Source organism: Panthera leo, chromosome E2 (assembly GCF_018350215.1).
Source record: "Panthera leo isolate Ple1 chromosome E2, P.leo_Ple1_pat1.1, whole genome shotgun sequence".
NCBI classification, from domain to species: domain Eukaryota; kingdom Metazoa; phylum Chordata; class Mammalia; order Carnivora; family Felidae; genus Panthera; species Panthera leo.
This window is the reverse complement of record NC_056693.1, coordinates 9,853,208-9,867,841: the sequence shown is the minus strand read 5'-3', so window position 1 is coordinate 9,867,841 and position 14,634 is coordinate 9,853,208. Positions and strand designations below refer to the sequence as shown.

Genomic DNA, 14,634 nt, shown 5'->3' with positions numbered 1-14,634 from the left:
GACTTTAAATTTAAAGTTTTTTATTTACTTATTTTTGAGACAGAGACAGCATGAGTGGGGGAGGGGCAGCTAGAGAATCCCAAGCAGGCTCCGCGCTGCCAGCACAGAGCCCGATTCAGGGCTCGAACCCACGAGACTGTGAGATCATGACCTGAGCTGAAACCGAGAGCCGGACGCTCAACGGACCGAGCCACCCAGGCGCCCCTAAGCGTCCGACTCTTGATTTCGGCTCAGGTCATGATCTCATGGTTGTGAGATTGAGCCCCGAGTCGGGCTCTGTGCTGACAGTGTGGAGGCTGCTTGTGATTCTCTCTCCCCCTCTCTGCCTCTCCCCTGCTCCTGTGTGCGCACGTATACGCTCTCTCTCTCTCAAATAAACTTAAAAAAAAAAATCAAGTTCCAGGGCCCTGAATGACTCCAATTATGAATGTCTGTGTCAGAATACAGGAACATGCATTTTCTTACAGGACTCCCAGCTGATTAGGATATGCAGACGATTCAAGGCCCGCCTGGTGAGCAAACGCTGTTACCTGGAGGTAGGGCTGGGGTTTAGCGGGGGGGAGGGTGGCAATTCACAAGAAACATTTGCTCTCTTCTTACGTTCGGAGGCTCTCTTGGGCCACCCACTTGTGGTTGCTGCTGTATTCTGACCACATGGCAGGTGGAGGTGAGTCTGGATTACCACAAGCCGTTTCGGTTCCGTGTCTGGCCAAGCAGCCCTATCATAAACGCTTCTGTTTGTTTCAAGCTGTTGAATTTCAGGGTGATCTGTTATGCAGCAATAGATAGCTAATGCACCACGCCACTGTTAGGCCAGCGTTTTTCACTTCCGGAAGGTTAGCTGGGTATTTAGGGTGGGACCCAAACCATGATAGCGATGGCGGGAGGACACGTTAAATAAATAGCAGCTGCTCCGTTCCCATGGTGCACCCTGCCAGATGCTTCATTTCCATTTTCTCACTTAACAGATACGTGGCGGGAGGAGGCGCTTTGCATCCCATTTCACAGAATGAGAAAACCAAGGCTGAAACAGGGAAAGTGGCTTTCCGAAGGTCACAAAGAAAGGAGTCAGGGGGGCGCCCGGGTGGCTCAGCCGGTTAAGCGTCAGACTCTTGATTTGGGCTCAGGTCGCGATCTCACGGTTCATGAGTTCTGTGCACCGGCCCCCCCCCCCCCCGTGTAGGTCTCTGCACTGACATTGCAGAACCTTGCTTGGGATTCTCTCTCTCTCCCTCTCTCTGCCCCTCTCCTGTTCTCTCCCGTTCTCTCCAACTAAATAAACTTAAAAAAAAAAGTCAGTATGTAAATTCCGGCTGGTAGGATGCCTGAGCCCCTTCCCTTCGTCACAATGCCGAAAGGGCTTCACACTCATCTTGCTCCTTGGCTCCCCCTCCCGGCCCATCTTTAATGTTGATTTATTTTTGAGACAGAGAGAGACAGAGCATGAACGGGGGAGGGGCAGAGAGAGAGGGAGACACAGACTCTGAAACAGGCTCCAGGCTCCGAGCGGTCAGCACAGAGCCCGACGCGGGGCTCGAACTCACGGACCGCGAGATCGTGACCTGAGCCGAAGTCGGCCGCTCAACCGACTGAGCCACCCGGGCGCCCCTCCCGGCCCATCTTTAAGACTTACTTGGCGCAAGCTGGCCCCTCTGCGAAGGGTCCTGACACCACCCTCTACACAGCTCCCCGCAGCCCCTCAGAACACAGCACACGGTGTAACAGGCACGAACACACCTCTGACGTGTCCCTCTCGTCCCCATCTGACTTCATGGCATCGAAGCAGGTGCCACGCCCCGGAGCCACCATGGCAGCCTTGACCGGTCCTTTCCCTCGCCGCCTCTCCCTGTGACGGGAGCCCATCACCAAGCCGGAGTCTCCCCCCTCCCCGAGACGCTTGCCGTCCCGCTGCAGCCCCGACCACCACCTTCCCTCACCACCACGTCTGCTGCTCAGACTCGCCACCCGGCCTCCTGCCAGCTCCGCAGAGTCGCCGGAGGGCCTTTGGAACACTCGCCACCAGCTCCCGCGGCAGGGTGCGCTCCTCCGTGCCGCCCGCCGCCTGGAATCCAGATCTTGGCCCCAGCGGCCGTCCGTGTGGCCTTCCCTGGCCACCCGCCTGCCACAACACCGTGGTCGCTCCCTAGGACCCGGCCCCCTGCTTCATTTTCTTCAGGTCACTCTGTGGACACAAGGTCTAAGTGCCCGGTAGCCATCTCTGCTTCCTCTTCCCTTCCTGGCAGACAGAATCCCCGTTCTGATCCGGTGGCAACAAGCTCAAGGGATCCCCTGGTCCTGGTGACAAACCCTGAGGGTCCAGGAAAACTGGGGACATTTTCCTTCCAACCGCCAGGGCTCAGCTGAGGAAGAGCTTGGGCTACACCTCTGCCGGTGACACAGGAGGGGCATTCTGTCTGGGGGCTGCTATGAGCTTTCCTGGCTCTTCAAACGGGACACAAGGTGGGGGTGCCTGGGGGGGCTCAGTTAAACGTCTGACTTCGGCTCGGGTCATGATCTCGCGGTTCGTGAGTTCGAGCCCCGCGTCGGGCTCTGTGCTGACAGCTCAGAGCCTGGAGCCTGTTTCAGATTCTGTGTCTCCCTCTCCCTCTGCGCTGCCCCACTTGCGCGAGTGTGCACACACTCTCTCAAAATCAATAAACATTGAAGAAAAAAATTTTTAAAAAAAGGGACACAAGGGCGGGCCGTGCTCTCTTCCCCACCCCCTCCGAAGGCCTGCCACGCCGAGGCTGGCTGCCGCTGGCGGTCCTGGATCTCCCGGCTGAGCCACCCCACCACTGTATGCCCCGACTGCTGAACCCTATGGTGACCTTCCTGCTCCTGTGGCCGCGAGCATAGCCACGGCCAGGGTCTGCAATCGCCTTTTCATTTGTTTATCACCGCTGCCTTCCCACTCCTAGAACGCAAGCTCCACAGGGAGAGGGACCTTGTTGCTTGCATCACGGTGGCCCCGTTGCACGGACCGGGCGCTGTCTGGCTCATTAGGTGCCTAATAGGTGCTGGCTGAACGCGTGTATGGGGCCCCCAGCTCCTCCTGGGCAGGAACTCCGCTTACGCATCTCCGTGGCTCCAGTGAGAAGCCGGGGCTCGAAACTCTGTTGGATCAGCAGGCCAGGGAAGCCAGAAGACAGCCGCTCAAGAACCCAATTTAATAAGACTTACGAGTCGACACGTACAAAAAAAACCTAACCATGTACAAGTCCTTGCCAGACTAGGGACTGAATCTGGAAAGCAGAGAGACTCCCCTGGGGAGGGGCCCCAACAGGCCGGAGATCTGAAGGTATCTTCCCACTGATTCTCTACATCTCGGCCTTATCTAACAAATGTAACCAAACCCCAAAACTGAGGCTAAGATTTAAGAGCTACCCAGGTCTGCCTCGTTCCCTCCCCACGCCTCCCTGCTCCGGGACAGAGCAGAACCGAAAGAAGGGGAGACACTACCAACCTAAAGAGCGTGGAGCCTCTGGCACCGGCCGACAGGGACGTCGCCGCGGTCTGGGGCGACTGGGTGCTTCTCCTGCCTATTTATGGCCAAACGCCCACCGTGTTTCCAAGCCGGGCTGGCCACTGCGGGACGGTGAGGGTGGGGAGGAGGCAGAGGGGGGCCCCAGACACCCCGGAGAGGCCGAGGGGAAGGGCCGCGGGGCTGCCTCGCCGCCTCACCCCAGCTCTCCACCCAGGCGTCACCACTGCAGGGGCCCGATGTCGGCCCCCATCTCCTCCTCCTCGTCCTCCTTCAGCTGGAAAGGCTTCACAGGCCACTTCACCCGGACGACGGGCTCCACGTGGTCCTGAAGCCGGTGTCGCTTCATGTGGGCGTTTCGACTCTTGATTTTGTCGAACACCCTGAGGAGCCACCAGAGGGCGTGGGTCAGAGCAGGCGGCAGGGGGGTCACCCGAGGGCAGGGGGTGCGGGCACGGGCACAGGGCACATCCGGGGGAAGGGAAGGGCTGGTACCTCTCACACTCCCTGCAGGGGAAAACGCCCCGGCCCTCCGCACTCCCCGGCGGCTCGGGGGTCCGCTTGGGGCCGGCGTTTGGGCTAGAGTTGAGAATGGACTCCCTCCTGTAACTCTTGGTCTTTATCTTGAACTCGGGAGTGGGGCGGTGGCTGGGTCTCTCCCGAGGGCTGCAAGTGACCTGCGAGAACAGAGACACGGCCGCTGTAAGGGTGCCGGCCCTCCAACCTTCTAAGGGAGGCGCTTTCCTCCGCAGCCCTTCCCTGTTCCTTAAGCTGGATGGGCCGGGGCCTCCGGATCAGGGCTGACCTCCAGCCCCCACCTTCCCCCAGACCTTCTACCTTTGCTTCTGTCCTGTCTGCCTCCTCTGGCTCTCTCTTGACCCTCTTCTCCAGGCCTGGGGCTCGGCCACAGTCAAACTTGATCATTTTTTTCCAGATGTAATAGTACTCAACACACTGGGCCACAGTCTTTGTCTGAATCTAGTGAAAGAAAACAGAAGCCGGCTACGGGAGACACCTCACAAGCGAGCAAGGGGCGTCCCGTGTCTCCGCGAAGCCCCAAGTCCCCTCCCCCCGGGGCCAGTCACTGTCTGAAAGCCCTCCTGAAATGCCTCTGCTTCAGCCTGGGGCCCCCTTCGCTGCAAGGGGCGGAGAATCACAAAGCCCTCGCGGCTGAGCGGGGGTTCGGAGCGAAGCCCCCATAGCCAACACCGGCTAAGCTCTGCGCCCTGAGTGGCAAATCCATCCCGGGGATGCTTCCCTGCGGGAAGGCGCCCTAGAAGGCGTGCCACGAGCATGCTCACTGTGGCATCTCGCCCGGTAGCCGCCTGCTTCCCCACCGGGACCAATGCGAGCAGAAGGCCCTCAGGGGGTGCCTCCCGGCCTTTGTGACCCGTCGCAGGGCCCCCGAGGGACAGGGAAGAGTGGCCCACGAGAGGAAGAAGAGGTTCTGAGGGCACGGTTTGATCCTGGGCAATCAGACCCCACTTTGCTCCTCCCTCCACTGAGAAGTGATGCCGTGAACGGTACCTTCTGTAAAAACAAAACACAAGGGAAAAGTTTAACGGCTCTGGAAAGAAAATGGCTCAGGTAAGTCAAATTGGCCATTTAATATCTGGAGCTCACTTCAGAAGATATCTCCTCCTCCGTGTGAATTGTTCTCAGCTTTGTGTGTCTTCACAAACTAAGAGTCAAAATAGTACCTCTCTGCCCGTCTAGGAACCATCACTAAGTTAAAAAACAAAAACAAAAACAAAACACATTGAGCTTCTGCCTCCAAACAAGACAGAGCAACAGGGGCTAGAGCTCTCTCCCATCCAGAACAGTGAAAAGACAACAGGTAGAATATATGAAAGGACGGTCGGTAAGACATCAGGCGCCAATCAAAGAAGTCTTGCTGAGAGGAAGAAAATAAACTACCACCTTGGGGGAGTTTCCAGGCCACAGCTGGGGGAGGGGGGCGACCCAGGCAGAGCCCGGCAGACTCCCTGAGTTGGAAGGGAGCCAAGTGCCTGGGACCAAGGTGGCAAGAGCCCACAGGACAAAGTACAGCAGAGGAGACGGCGGCACGGAGGAAAACGCCAGAGATCCGGACGGCGTTGCCCTCGAGGATTCAGCGAAGTGCGTGTGAAGAGACCACACGAAGCTCGGTAAAGGCGCATCCAAAACGATCAGAGGGAAAGGTGCCCGTGGCTCTCATGGGGACAGGAATGGTGTGTGTCCCCACCAGCTGGGGTGGAAAACCTCCTAATTCACAGGCCACTGGGAGAGTAAGGAGGGGGGTTTTGCCTCAGAAATGAGGAATAATTAATTAGCCTTAGATGAAAGCTGTTCTGGTTCCAGGTTTAAAAACCTAAAGGCAATACTCCAAAGGAACGAGCTGTGGGGCGCCTGGTGGCTCGGTTGGTTAAACTCTTGATTTGGCTCAGGTCATCATCCCGGGGTCATGGGATTGAGCCCCGTGTCGGGCTCCAACAGCCCGGGGCGGGGGGGCCTGCTTGAGATCCTCATTCTCCCTCTCTCTGCCCCTCCCCAACTCGCACACATATGCTCGCTCGCTCTCTTTCTGTCTCCAAACAAATAAAACTTCAAAAAAAGGGAAAAAGTCGTTTTCAAGTAACTGTGCCAGAACAAAGTTCAAGGATATTTATAAGAATGCAAAAATATCCAGCACCCAATAAGCCGAAATTCACAACGCCTGGAATCTAATGAAAAATTACCAGGCAAGCAAAGAGCCAGGAAAATATAAAATGCGGAGAAAAGTCAATCTGTCAAAATCAACCCAGAACACACACAGATGTTAGAATTGGCACCAAAGTGGGGCGCCTGGGTGGCTCAGTCGGTTAAGCGTCCGACTTCGGCTCAAGTCATGACCTTGTGGTCCATGAGTTGGAGCCCCCCATCGGGCTCTCTGCTGGCAGCCCCGAGCCTGGACCCTGCTTCGGATTCTGTCCTCTCTCTGCCCCCACCCCGCCCCCCGCTCGCACTCTCTCTCTCTCAAAAATAAGTAAGCATTCAAAAAAAATAATAATAAAAATTAAAAAAGAGACCCAAAGAGAACTTTTAAGGACAGAAAAAAAATCTAAGATGAACACTACACCGCATGGGATTAATGACAGATTCGGGGCCGCAGGAGGAAAGATGAGTGAACTTGAAGATGCAGCGACAGAAACCATCCAAACTGAACCACACAGACGGAAAACAGTCAGACAGATGAAAAAGAGCGTCAGTGGGCTGTGGGGCAAGTGCAGGAAGCCACACACACACACACACACACACACACACACACACACACACGTCAGTGGGGTCCTTGAAGGTAAAGGGAGGGACACGAGACATATTTGAAGAAGGAAGGCTGAATATCCCCGAATTTAATAAAAACTCCAAACCCACAGATCTAAGAAGCTCAACAAACCCCAACCACAAGGGAAAAAAAAAAAGAAGAAGAAAACGATGCCAACGCACACCGTAATAAAACTGCTCAAAATCAGGAGTAAAGAGAAATTCATACAAACAGCCAGCTACAAAACAAACAGAAGACATGTTTTATACATAGGAGCAAAGACGAGGAAACCAGGAGATTTCGTGCTGGAAACAGTAAAAGCAAGAAGAAAATAGAGCAACATCTTTAAATTACTTCAAGACTTCAAAAAAAACTCAAACTAGAATGCCACACTTAGCAAAGATAGCTTTCGGAAATGAAGGCAAAATAGAGACTTTTTTTAAAAAGTTTATTTATTTATTTATCTGGAGAGAGAGAGAGAAAGAGAGAACGAGCACAAGTGGGGAAGGGGCAGAGAAAGACAGAGAGGGAGAGAGAGAATCCCAAGCAGGCTCCATACCACCAGTGCATAGCCTGATGTGGGGCTCGATCTCATGAACCGTGAGACCATGACCTGAGCCAAAGTCCAACGATTAACCCACTGAGCCACCCAGGTGCCCCCTGAATAAAGACTTTTTTAGATACACAAAAGCTGGAAAAATCCATTACTAGCAACCCTACACCACAAGAAACGTGAAAGGATTTACATTGATCTAGTTCTTTCTGGAAAATGATACCTGATGGAAACATGGATCTACACAAAGGGATGCACAGCCATGAAACGAGGAACTATGTGGGTAAAAATATAAGACTTTGTATTATTGAAATCTCTCTAAAAATAACTGGCTGTTCGAACAAAAATAATAACAAGGCATTTGGGGGTTTATAACATATAGAAAATAAGATGCATAACGATAATACTGTAAGGGCCAGGAGGAGGGACAGAGGTACACTAATTCTGCACGCAAAGTGTTATCCAATTACTTGAAGGTTCGACTGTGGTGAGTTAAAGATGCGTAGTTAAAAACCCATGGGGCGCCTGGGTGGCTCAGTCGGTTAAGCGGCTGACTTCGGCTCAGGTCACGATCTCGCGGTCCGTGAGTTCGAGCCCCGCGTCGGGCTCTGGGCTGACGGCTCGGAGCCTGGAACCTGCTTCCGATTCTGTGTCTCCCTCTCTCTCTGCCCCTCCCCCGTTCATGCTCTGTCTCTCTCTGTCCCAAAAATAAATAAACGTTAAAAAAAAAAAAAACAAACCCTAAAGCCACCACCAATGTAATAACAAGTTATAGCCAATAAGCCAACAAAGGGGATAAAACAGAATCCTAAAATGTACTACTCCAATAATCTAAAAGAAGGCAGAAAAAGCAGAAAGGGGAAACAGAGATCAGGTGAGACATTCAGGAAACAAACAGCGAGATAATGGACTTGAAGCTAACCGTCTCAACAATCACGTTCAATGTGAATGGTCTAAACACCCTAACTAAAATACCGAATGTTAAAAAAAAAAAAAAAAAAGCATACAATGGAATATTACTCAACCAGAAAGAAGAATGAAGTCTTGCCATTCGCAACATGGGTGGAGCTAGAGAGTATAATGCTAAGGGAAATAAGTCGGAGAAAGACGAATACCACGTGATGTCACTCACATGTGGAATTTATTTTTTTTTTAATTTTTTTTAACGTTTATTTATTTTTGAGACAGGGAGAGACAGAGCATGAACGGGGGAGGGTCAGAGAAAGAGGGAGACACAGAATCTGAAACAGGCTCCAGGCCCTGAGCCGTCAGCACAGAGCCCGACGCGGGGCTCAAACTCACGGACCGCGAGATCGTGACCTGAGCCGAAGTCGGACGCTCAACCGACTGAGCCACCCAGGCGCCCCTCTCACATGTGGAATTTAAAAACAGTTGAAAAACAAACAAAAAAAGAGCGAAAGAGACAAGTAAAAAAACAGATTCTTTTTTTAAATGTGTATTTATTTATTTTGGGAGGGGGGGGAGGGGCAGAGAGAAAAGAGAGAGAGAATCCCGAGCAGGCTCCGCACCGTCAGTGCAGAGCCCAAGACAGGGCTCGGACTCAAACTGTGAGATCATGACCCGAGCTGAAACCAGGAGGTGGACACCTAACCGACTGAGCCAACCAGGCGCCCCAAGGGAACAGATTCTTAACTACAGAGGACAAACTGGTGATTACCAGGGGGGAATATGGGGGCGGGGGGAGGGATGAAACAGGTGAAAGGGATTAAGAGTATACTTATCTTTTTTTATTTTAATTTTTAAATTTGTTTTAGTGTTTATTTATTTTTGAGAGAGAGAGAGAGAGAGAGCGAGCAGGGAGGCACAGAGAGAGGAGACACAGAATCCGAAACAGGCTCCAGGCTCTGAGCTGTCCGCACAGAGCCTAACGTGGGGCTCGAACCCACGAACCACGAGATCGTGACCTGAGCCAGAGTCGGATGTCAGATCCAATATGCCACCCAGGCGACCCAAGAGTACGCTTATCTTGATGAGCGCTGAGCAAAGTACGGAATTGCTGAATCATTATATTGTACACCCGAAACTAATGTAACACTTCGTTAATTATACTTCAGTTAAAACAAATGTAAAAAAAAGCAACATCCAACGCATGCTACTTATAAGGACACACTGTAAATGTGAAAACACAAATATGTTAAAAGTAAGAGGTTGAAAGAAGATATACTACGCAAACACCCATCACCTTCTGAGAAAGCTGGAATGGTTGACTATACTGGTATCAGAAAAACAGATTTCGGAGCAAAAAAATAGTAGCAGGGATAAAGGAAATCATTTCATGGTGATAAAAAGGTCCATTTAATGAAGGAAACATAGGAATCCTCGGTGTTTATGCAGCTAAATCAGAGCTTCAAAATACATGAAGCAAAACCTGAGAGAACTACAGGGAAAAACAGATCCACAGTTATAGGCAAGTATCTTACTATCCCATTCTCAATAACTGCTAGAGCACATAGACAATAAAGGTATGGAAACCCCAAACCATACGATCAACCGTCTTGAACCGGTATTTATTTATGTATAATTTTTGTTAATGCTTATTTTTGAGAGCAAGAGACAGAATGTGAGCGGGGGAGGGGCAGAGACAGAAGGAGACACAGGATCGGAAGCAGGTTCCAGGCTCTGAGCGGTCAGCACAGAGCCCGACCCGGGACTCGAACCCACGGCCCGTGAGGTCATGGCCTGGGCTGAAGTCAGACACGCTTAACCGACTGAGCCACCCAGGCGCCCCTGTGTGCTTTTTTTTTTTAAGTTTTTTTTTTTTTTTTTTTTTTTTTTTGAGAGAGAGATAGAGAACAAGAACGATAGCAAGCAGGGGAGGGGCAGAGAAAGGAGGAGACAGAATCTGAAGCAGGCTCCACATTGTCAGCACAGAGACCAACACGGGGCTCGAAGTCACAAACCATGAGATCATCCCCTGAGCCGAAGTCGGGATGCTTAACCGACTGAGCCACCCAGACGCCCCACGAGCGTGGCTTTTTAAATTAGAAACTGTTTATGATACAAGCACAGTGTCACCCCCGAGGGGCCCTTCAGCTCTAGCCCGGCTCAGCTACACGAGGCGGGGCCTTGTCTACACCGGCGTGCCCACATTCACCTTACCGTCTTGTGGATCAAGTAAAAGTCCTTCTTGTGCGTGCAGAACGCCTTCTTGAACAGCCTCTTCTCCATGGGGGTCCAGATGTCTGAACCTATTCGAGAAATAGCCAAGACGGGGAAGGACATGGCTGAAGGGCAGACCCCCCTCCTTTTTACAGCCGCCATTACCAAGCACAATTATGCGTCGAGCCTTCTGCTAAGCCCCTTCCTTGCTTAATCTCATACAACTCTCACAAAAGCCTTAGCAGGTAGGGACCATTACGATCTCCTCCTTACAGATGCAGCAACTGAGGCTTCCGTTGGTTGGGAGACTCGCCGAGGCCAGGGCCCCGGCCTGCCTGACTCCAGGGCTGGCGTGCTCACCGCTGCGCCCCAGCCTGCCTCCACCTCTCCCTGGTGGCCGAGCAGAGCGTGGGAGGGGACCCTGGGAAAGGGGGAGGGTGGGGTGCAACCAGCAGAAAACCGGCCCACGGAGTCACTCCCCGAGAGGACAGGCCCTTCTGGAAAGGCAGGTGAAGGCCCCAAGAGAACTTGCTGTTGGGAGCTGACCGTTCACAAGGTCCCGGCCAGGCAAAAACCACACCCGCCGCCTTGTTCCAGTCACCTGTATAGCGGTAGTCGGCCAGTGGGTGAGTCTGCGGCTTCTGGGGTCCTCTGAGTAAGAGGGTCTCCAGGGCAACCTGAAACGAGGAGCGTGGCAGGCGATTTTTTTCTTTCATGCGTTCGAAAAACACTTAGGGGCCACCTGGGTGGCTCAGTCGGTTAAGCGTCCAACTTCGGCTGCGGTCACCATCTCGCGGTTCAGGAGTTCGAGCCCCGCGTCGGGCTCTGTGCCGACAGCTCGGGGCCTGGAGCCTGCTTCCGATTCTGTGTCTCCTTCTCTCTCTGCCCCTCCCCTTGCTCATGCTCTGTCTGTCTCTCTCTCAAAAATAAACAAACGGTAAAAAATTAAAAAAAGCAAACACTTCGTGCCCTCCCTCAGACCTTCTCCGGCCCTACTGCTCGGAGCGTGAGTGCTCCCCGGACTGGCCACCACCCGTGAACCATTTGCGGATGCGGGGACCGCATTGCTAAGCATACTGGTGAGTGCGGCTGACAGATTTCTTGTGGCAAGATTTTCCTGATGTGGGAAACGGTGTGGGGATTTATTCTGGCGTGAGCGCCTTCCTTCATCGAGGACCCGCATTTGGAATCGCACTGCCCTCGACCACTACCCCCCTTCATGTTTTTTTTTTTTTTTTTTAATTTTTTTTTCAACGTTTTTTATTTATTTTTGGGACAGAGCGAGACAGAGCATGAACGGGGGAGGGGCAGAGAGAGAGGGAGACACAGAATCGGAAACAGGCTCCAGGCTCCGAGCCATCAGCCCAGAGCCCGACGCGGGGCTCGAACTCACGGACCGCGAGATCGTGACCTGGCTGAAGTCGGACGCTTAACCGACTGCGCCACCCAGGCGCCCCCCCCTTCATGTTCTTCATAGCGCTAACCACCAACAATTTTTTAAAAACTTATTTCCTATTTTGGGGGCGCCTGGGTGGCTCAGTCGGTTGAGTGTCCGACTCGCGCTCAGGTCCTAAATCTCAGTTCGTGAGTGCAAGCCCCGCGTCGGGCTCTCTGCTGTCAGCACGGAGCCTGCTTCGGATCCCCTGTCTCCCTCTCTCTCTGCCCCTTCCCTGCTCAGGTTCTCTCATAGGTAAATAAAACATTTAAAAAAATTAAAAATATATTTCCTGTTTCGGCTCTTCTAAAACGTAAGCCTGCAAATAGAGGGATTTTGTCCTGCTCACCAGAGTAACCCCCAACGGGTCCAGCCATGTAATGTGGGGAACCCAGTGCAAAATAAAAACACCGGCCCCCTGTTCAAAAATTATCTTAATTCTCATTAAGAATTTCAAGATGGTGGCAGCAGCATGAAACCGAGACTGGGGCCCCCGAGCCGGCCCTGGACCCCGTGCCACGACATTACCAAGCGCTTGAGACAACTCTTATCAATATGTGTTGACTCTGCCGAGCACCTCCTACGCGCCAGCCGCTGCCTCTGAGCTTGAGAAAAAGCCATGACTGTGGCACCAGACTCTTGAGGACCTAGCTCGAGTGATGACACTTTTCCTCTCATTACTCAGAGTTGGTTTCTTTTCTAAATGTCAAGAATGTGAGGAGGGTCCTTGGAGTAGGCAGAGGCATGGCTGTTGCATCAGGGGTTTTCACATGTGGGTTTTTAATCGAGGAGATAGAGCTCGGTAAATAAACCCAATCAGGGGCGCTTGGCTAGCTCAGTCGGTTGAGCAGCCAACTTCGGCTCAGGTCGTGATGTCGCGGTCTGTGGGTTCGAGCCCCGCATCGGGCTCTGTGCCGACAGCTTGGAGCCTGGAGCCTGCTTCGGATTCTGCATTTCCCTCTCTCTCTGCCCCTCCCCTGTTTGCACTCGGTCTCTCAAAAAATAAAATAAGAAATGTAAAAATAAATACAGAAACCCCATCAGTGCAGGACCCGAGATGGGCGCACTGGGCTGTGGCTCCCCAGTGCCCCTGAGCCGTCTCCAAGGGACACCGGCACTGCTGTTGCTCCCGAGAGACAACTGGTTCACTGAGCCCGTGTCTGCGGCTCACAAGCACCACACCGATCCCAAAGCCACGGGAGAAGGACGCTTGGCCTTCCTTCGCTCTCCACGGGCCGCACGCCTCGGAGCAGACAGCACGATGCGCGCACCTGCAGCCTCCGGCCCCGGGAGAGCAGGGAGCTCCCCCAGACTCCCCCTCGCCCTGCCCCTGCCTCCACCTCACCTGAACGCTGCCCTGGGCTTCGTGCAGGCAGTGCAGGGCGAGCTCCAGATTGGTGCCCCCTCCCGGCATCACGCTGGAGCAGGCCACGTTGCAGAGCTCGGTCACTGTTTCCAGCCAGCGGTCCCAGCGGAGGGTGAGAGAGAAGAGACACGCGGAGTCAGCAAGTGCCAGGGCGGAGACTTCCCTGATGGCACAGAGAGGGGCTCCTTGAAAGTGGGATGAGGGAAGGGAGGCACGAGCACTCGCTCTGAACGGCCTGGCCCGAATCGTGTGAGAAGGGAGGTGGGTGCAGGAGACGACAGCCCAGGAGAAGCAAGAGTGCACCAAGCATGATCGCGTGCTTCTTGGCCAAGGTGAGAACTGGGGGGTGAGAAATCCTCAGATGGCGGGGGGGTGGGGGGGGGGAAGGGCCCTTGGGAATTCGGCCGCAGAGTCTCAGCCACCTCTGTCCTGCGTTTCCGGGTTGGTCATCACATCTCCCCACGGCTTCCAGACCAGAGAAGCTACGTGCTCATCCACTCCGGCCAGCGACCTCTCCTGGAGCTCCGGGATCTCAGCCTGAAACCGGCTTCCTATGTTGATGTGTCTGAAATGAGGCCACGCACACAGACGCGCGAGGCGTACACGCGTGAGCAAGACGGGAAACGCAACAGAGACGCGCGGCGCGCCCTGCTCTCGGGCCACAGCCCTGCCCTGGGGAAGCCCTCTGCCATCTGTCGCGTGTGTTGAGTGTCCCGACATCCCCGACAGACACGTGCGGGCATCCCAGAAACCTCTCCAGGGACACTTCCTTCCTTTCTCTGACTTGTCTTATTGCCACATCTCTGGCTTCCGGTGTCTCTTCGGGTCTAGGATAGGGGAGGTATATGCTGATACCTGGCATGCGTCTACATCCATGGCCATATTGATCTAGCCATGTGCCACGGACACTCAAGGGTCTTGCGCTGGACCATCACCAATTCCACCCAGAACCCCAGGGTCCTGGACATTCTGTCCCCCTGACCCGGCTATGGTACATCTGGACAGAAGGAATATTGGGGGGAGCTTCCCACATCCACCCACAGAAACGCACCCCTTCTCTTTTAGGGAGACTCTGGAGCTAGACACGATCCCCTATGATGCTTTTCCTTGGGAAAAACAGACACTGGCTCACAAGGAGGGTAAAAGTACCCCCACTTTGGAAGGACCCACCCTCCGGTGCCAGGTCTGTTCCAACTCACGGTTCAATGCTGATCTTGGCGTCATCCTTTACCATGCAGATGCCAAAAGAGCCATCCACTTGATCTAGAAAACACACAACAAAAAGCCTCAAGAAGATGGACCATGAGGGATCTGGGGGGGGGGGGGCGCAGGCTCTTTAAGATCGCGTGATAAGGAGGCTCCTCACGAAATTAAAAATAGAACTACCACATGATCCGGC

The 14,634-nt window shown here is 53.5% G+C and overlaps 1 protein-coding gene across 4 annotated transcripts in view; it reads right to left on the bottom strand.

Annotated features, from left to right (window-relative positions):
• Positions 1-3,153: 3,153 nt before the first annotated feature.
• ZNF541 (zinc finger protein 541) overlaps positions 3,154-14,634 on the bottom strand; it is a 43,886-nt gene continuing 32,405 nt past the window's right edge. For all 4 annotated transcript variants that reach the window (XM_042919577.1, XM_042919579.1, XM_042919580.1 and 1 more), the window contains exons 10-17: positions 14,435-14,498; positions 13,658-13,800; positions 13,215-13,318; positions 11,036-11,111; positions 10,435-10,523; positions 4,319-4,459; positions 3,977-4,158; positions 3,154-3,864 (exon numbers count right to left, since the gene is read on the bottom strand). In XM_042919577.1, coding sequence (XP_042775511.1) covers positions 3,702-3,864; positions 3,977-4,158; positions 4,319-4,459; positions 10,435-10,523; positions 11,036-11,111; positions 13,215-13,318; positions 13,658-13,800; positions 14,435-14,498 — 962 coding nt within the window. In that variant the 3' untranslated portion in view covers positions 3,154-3,701. The remainder of the gene's footprint in view (positions 3,865-3,976; positions 4,159-4,318; positions 4,460-10,434; positions 10,524-11,035; positions 11,112-13,214; positions 13,319-13,657; positions 13,801-14,434; positions 14,499-14,634) is intronic.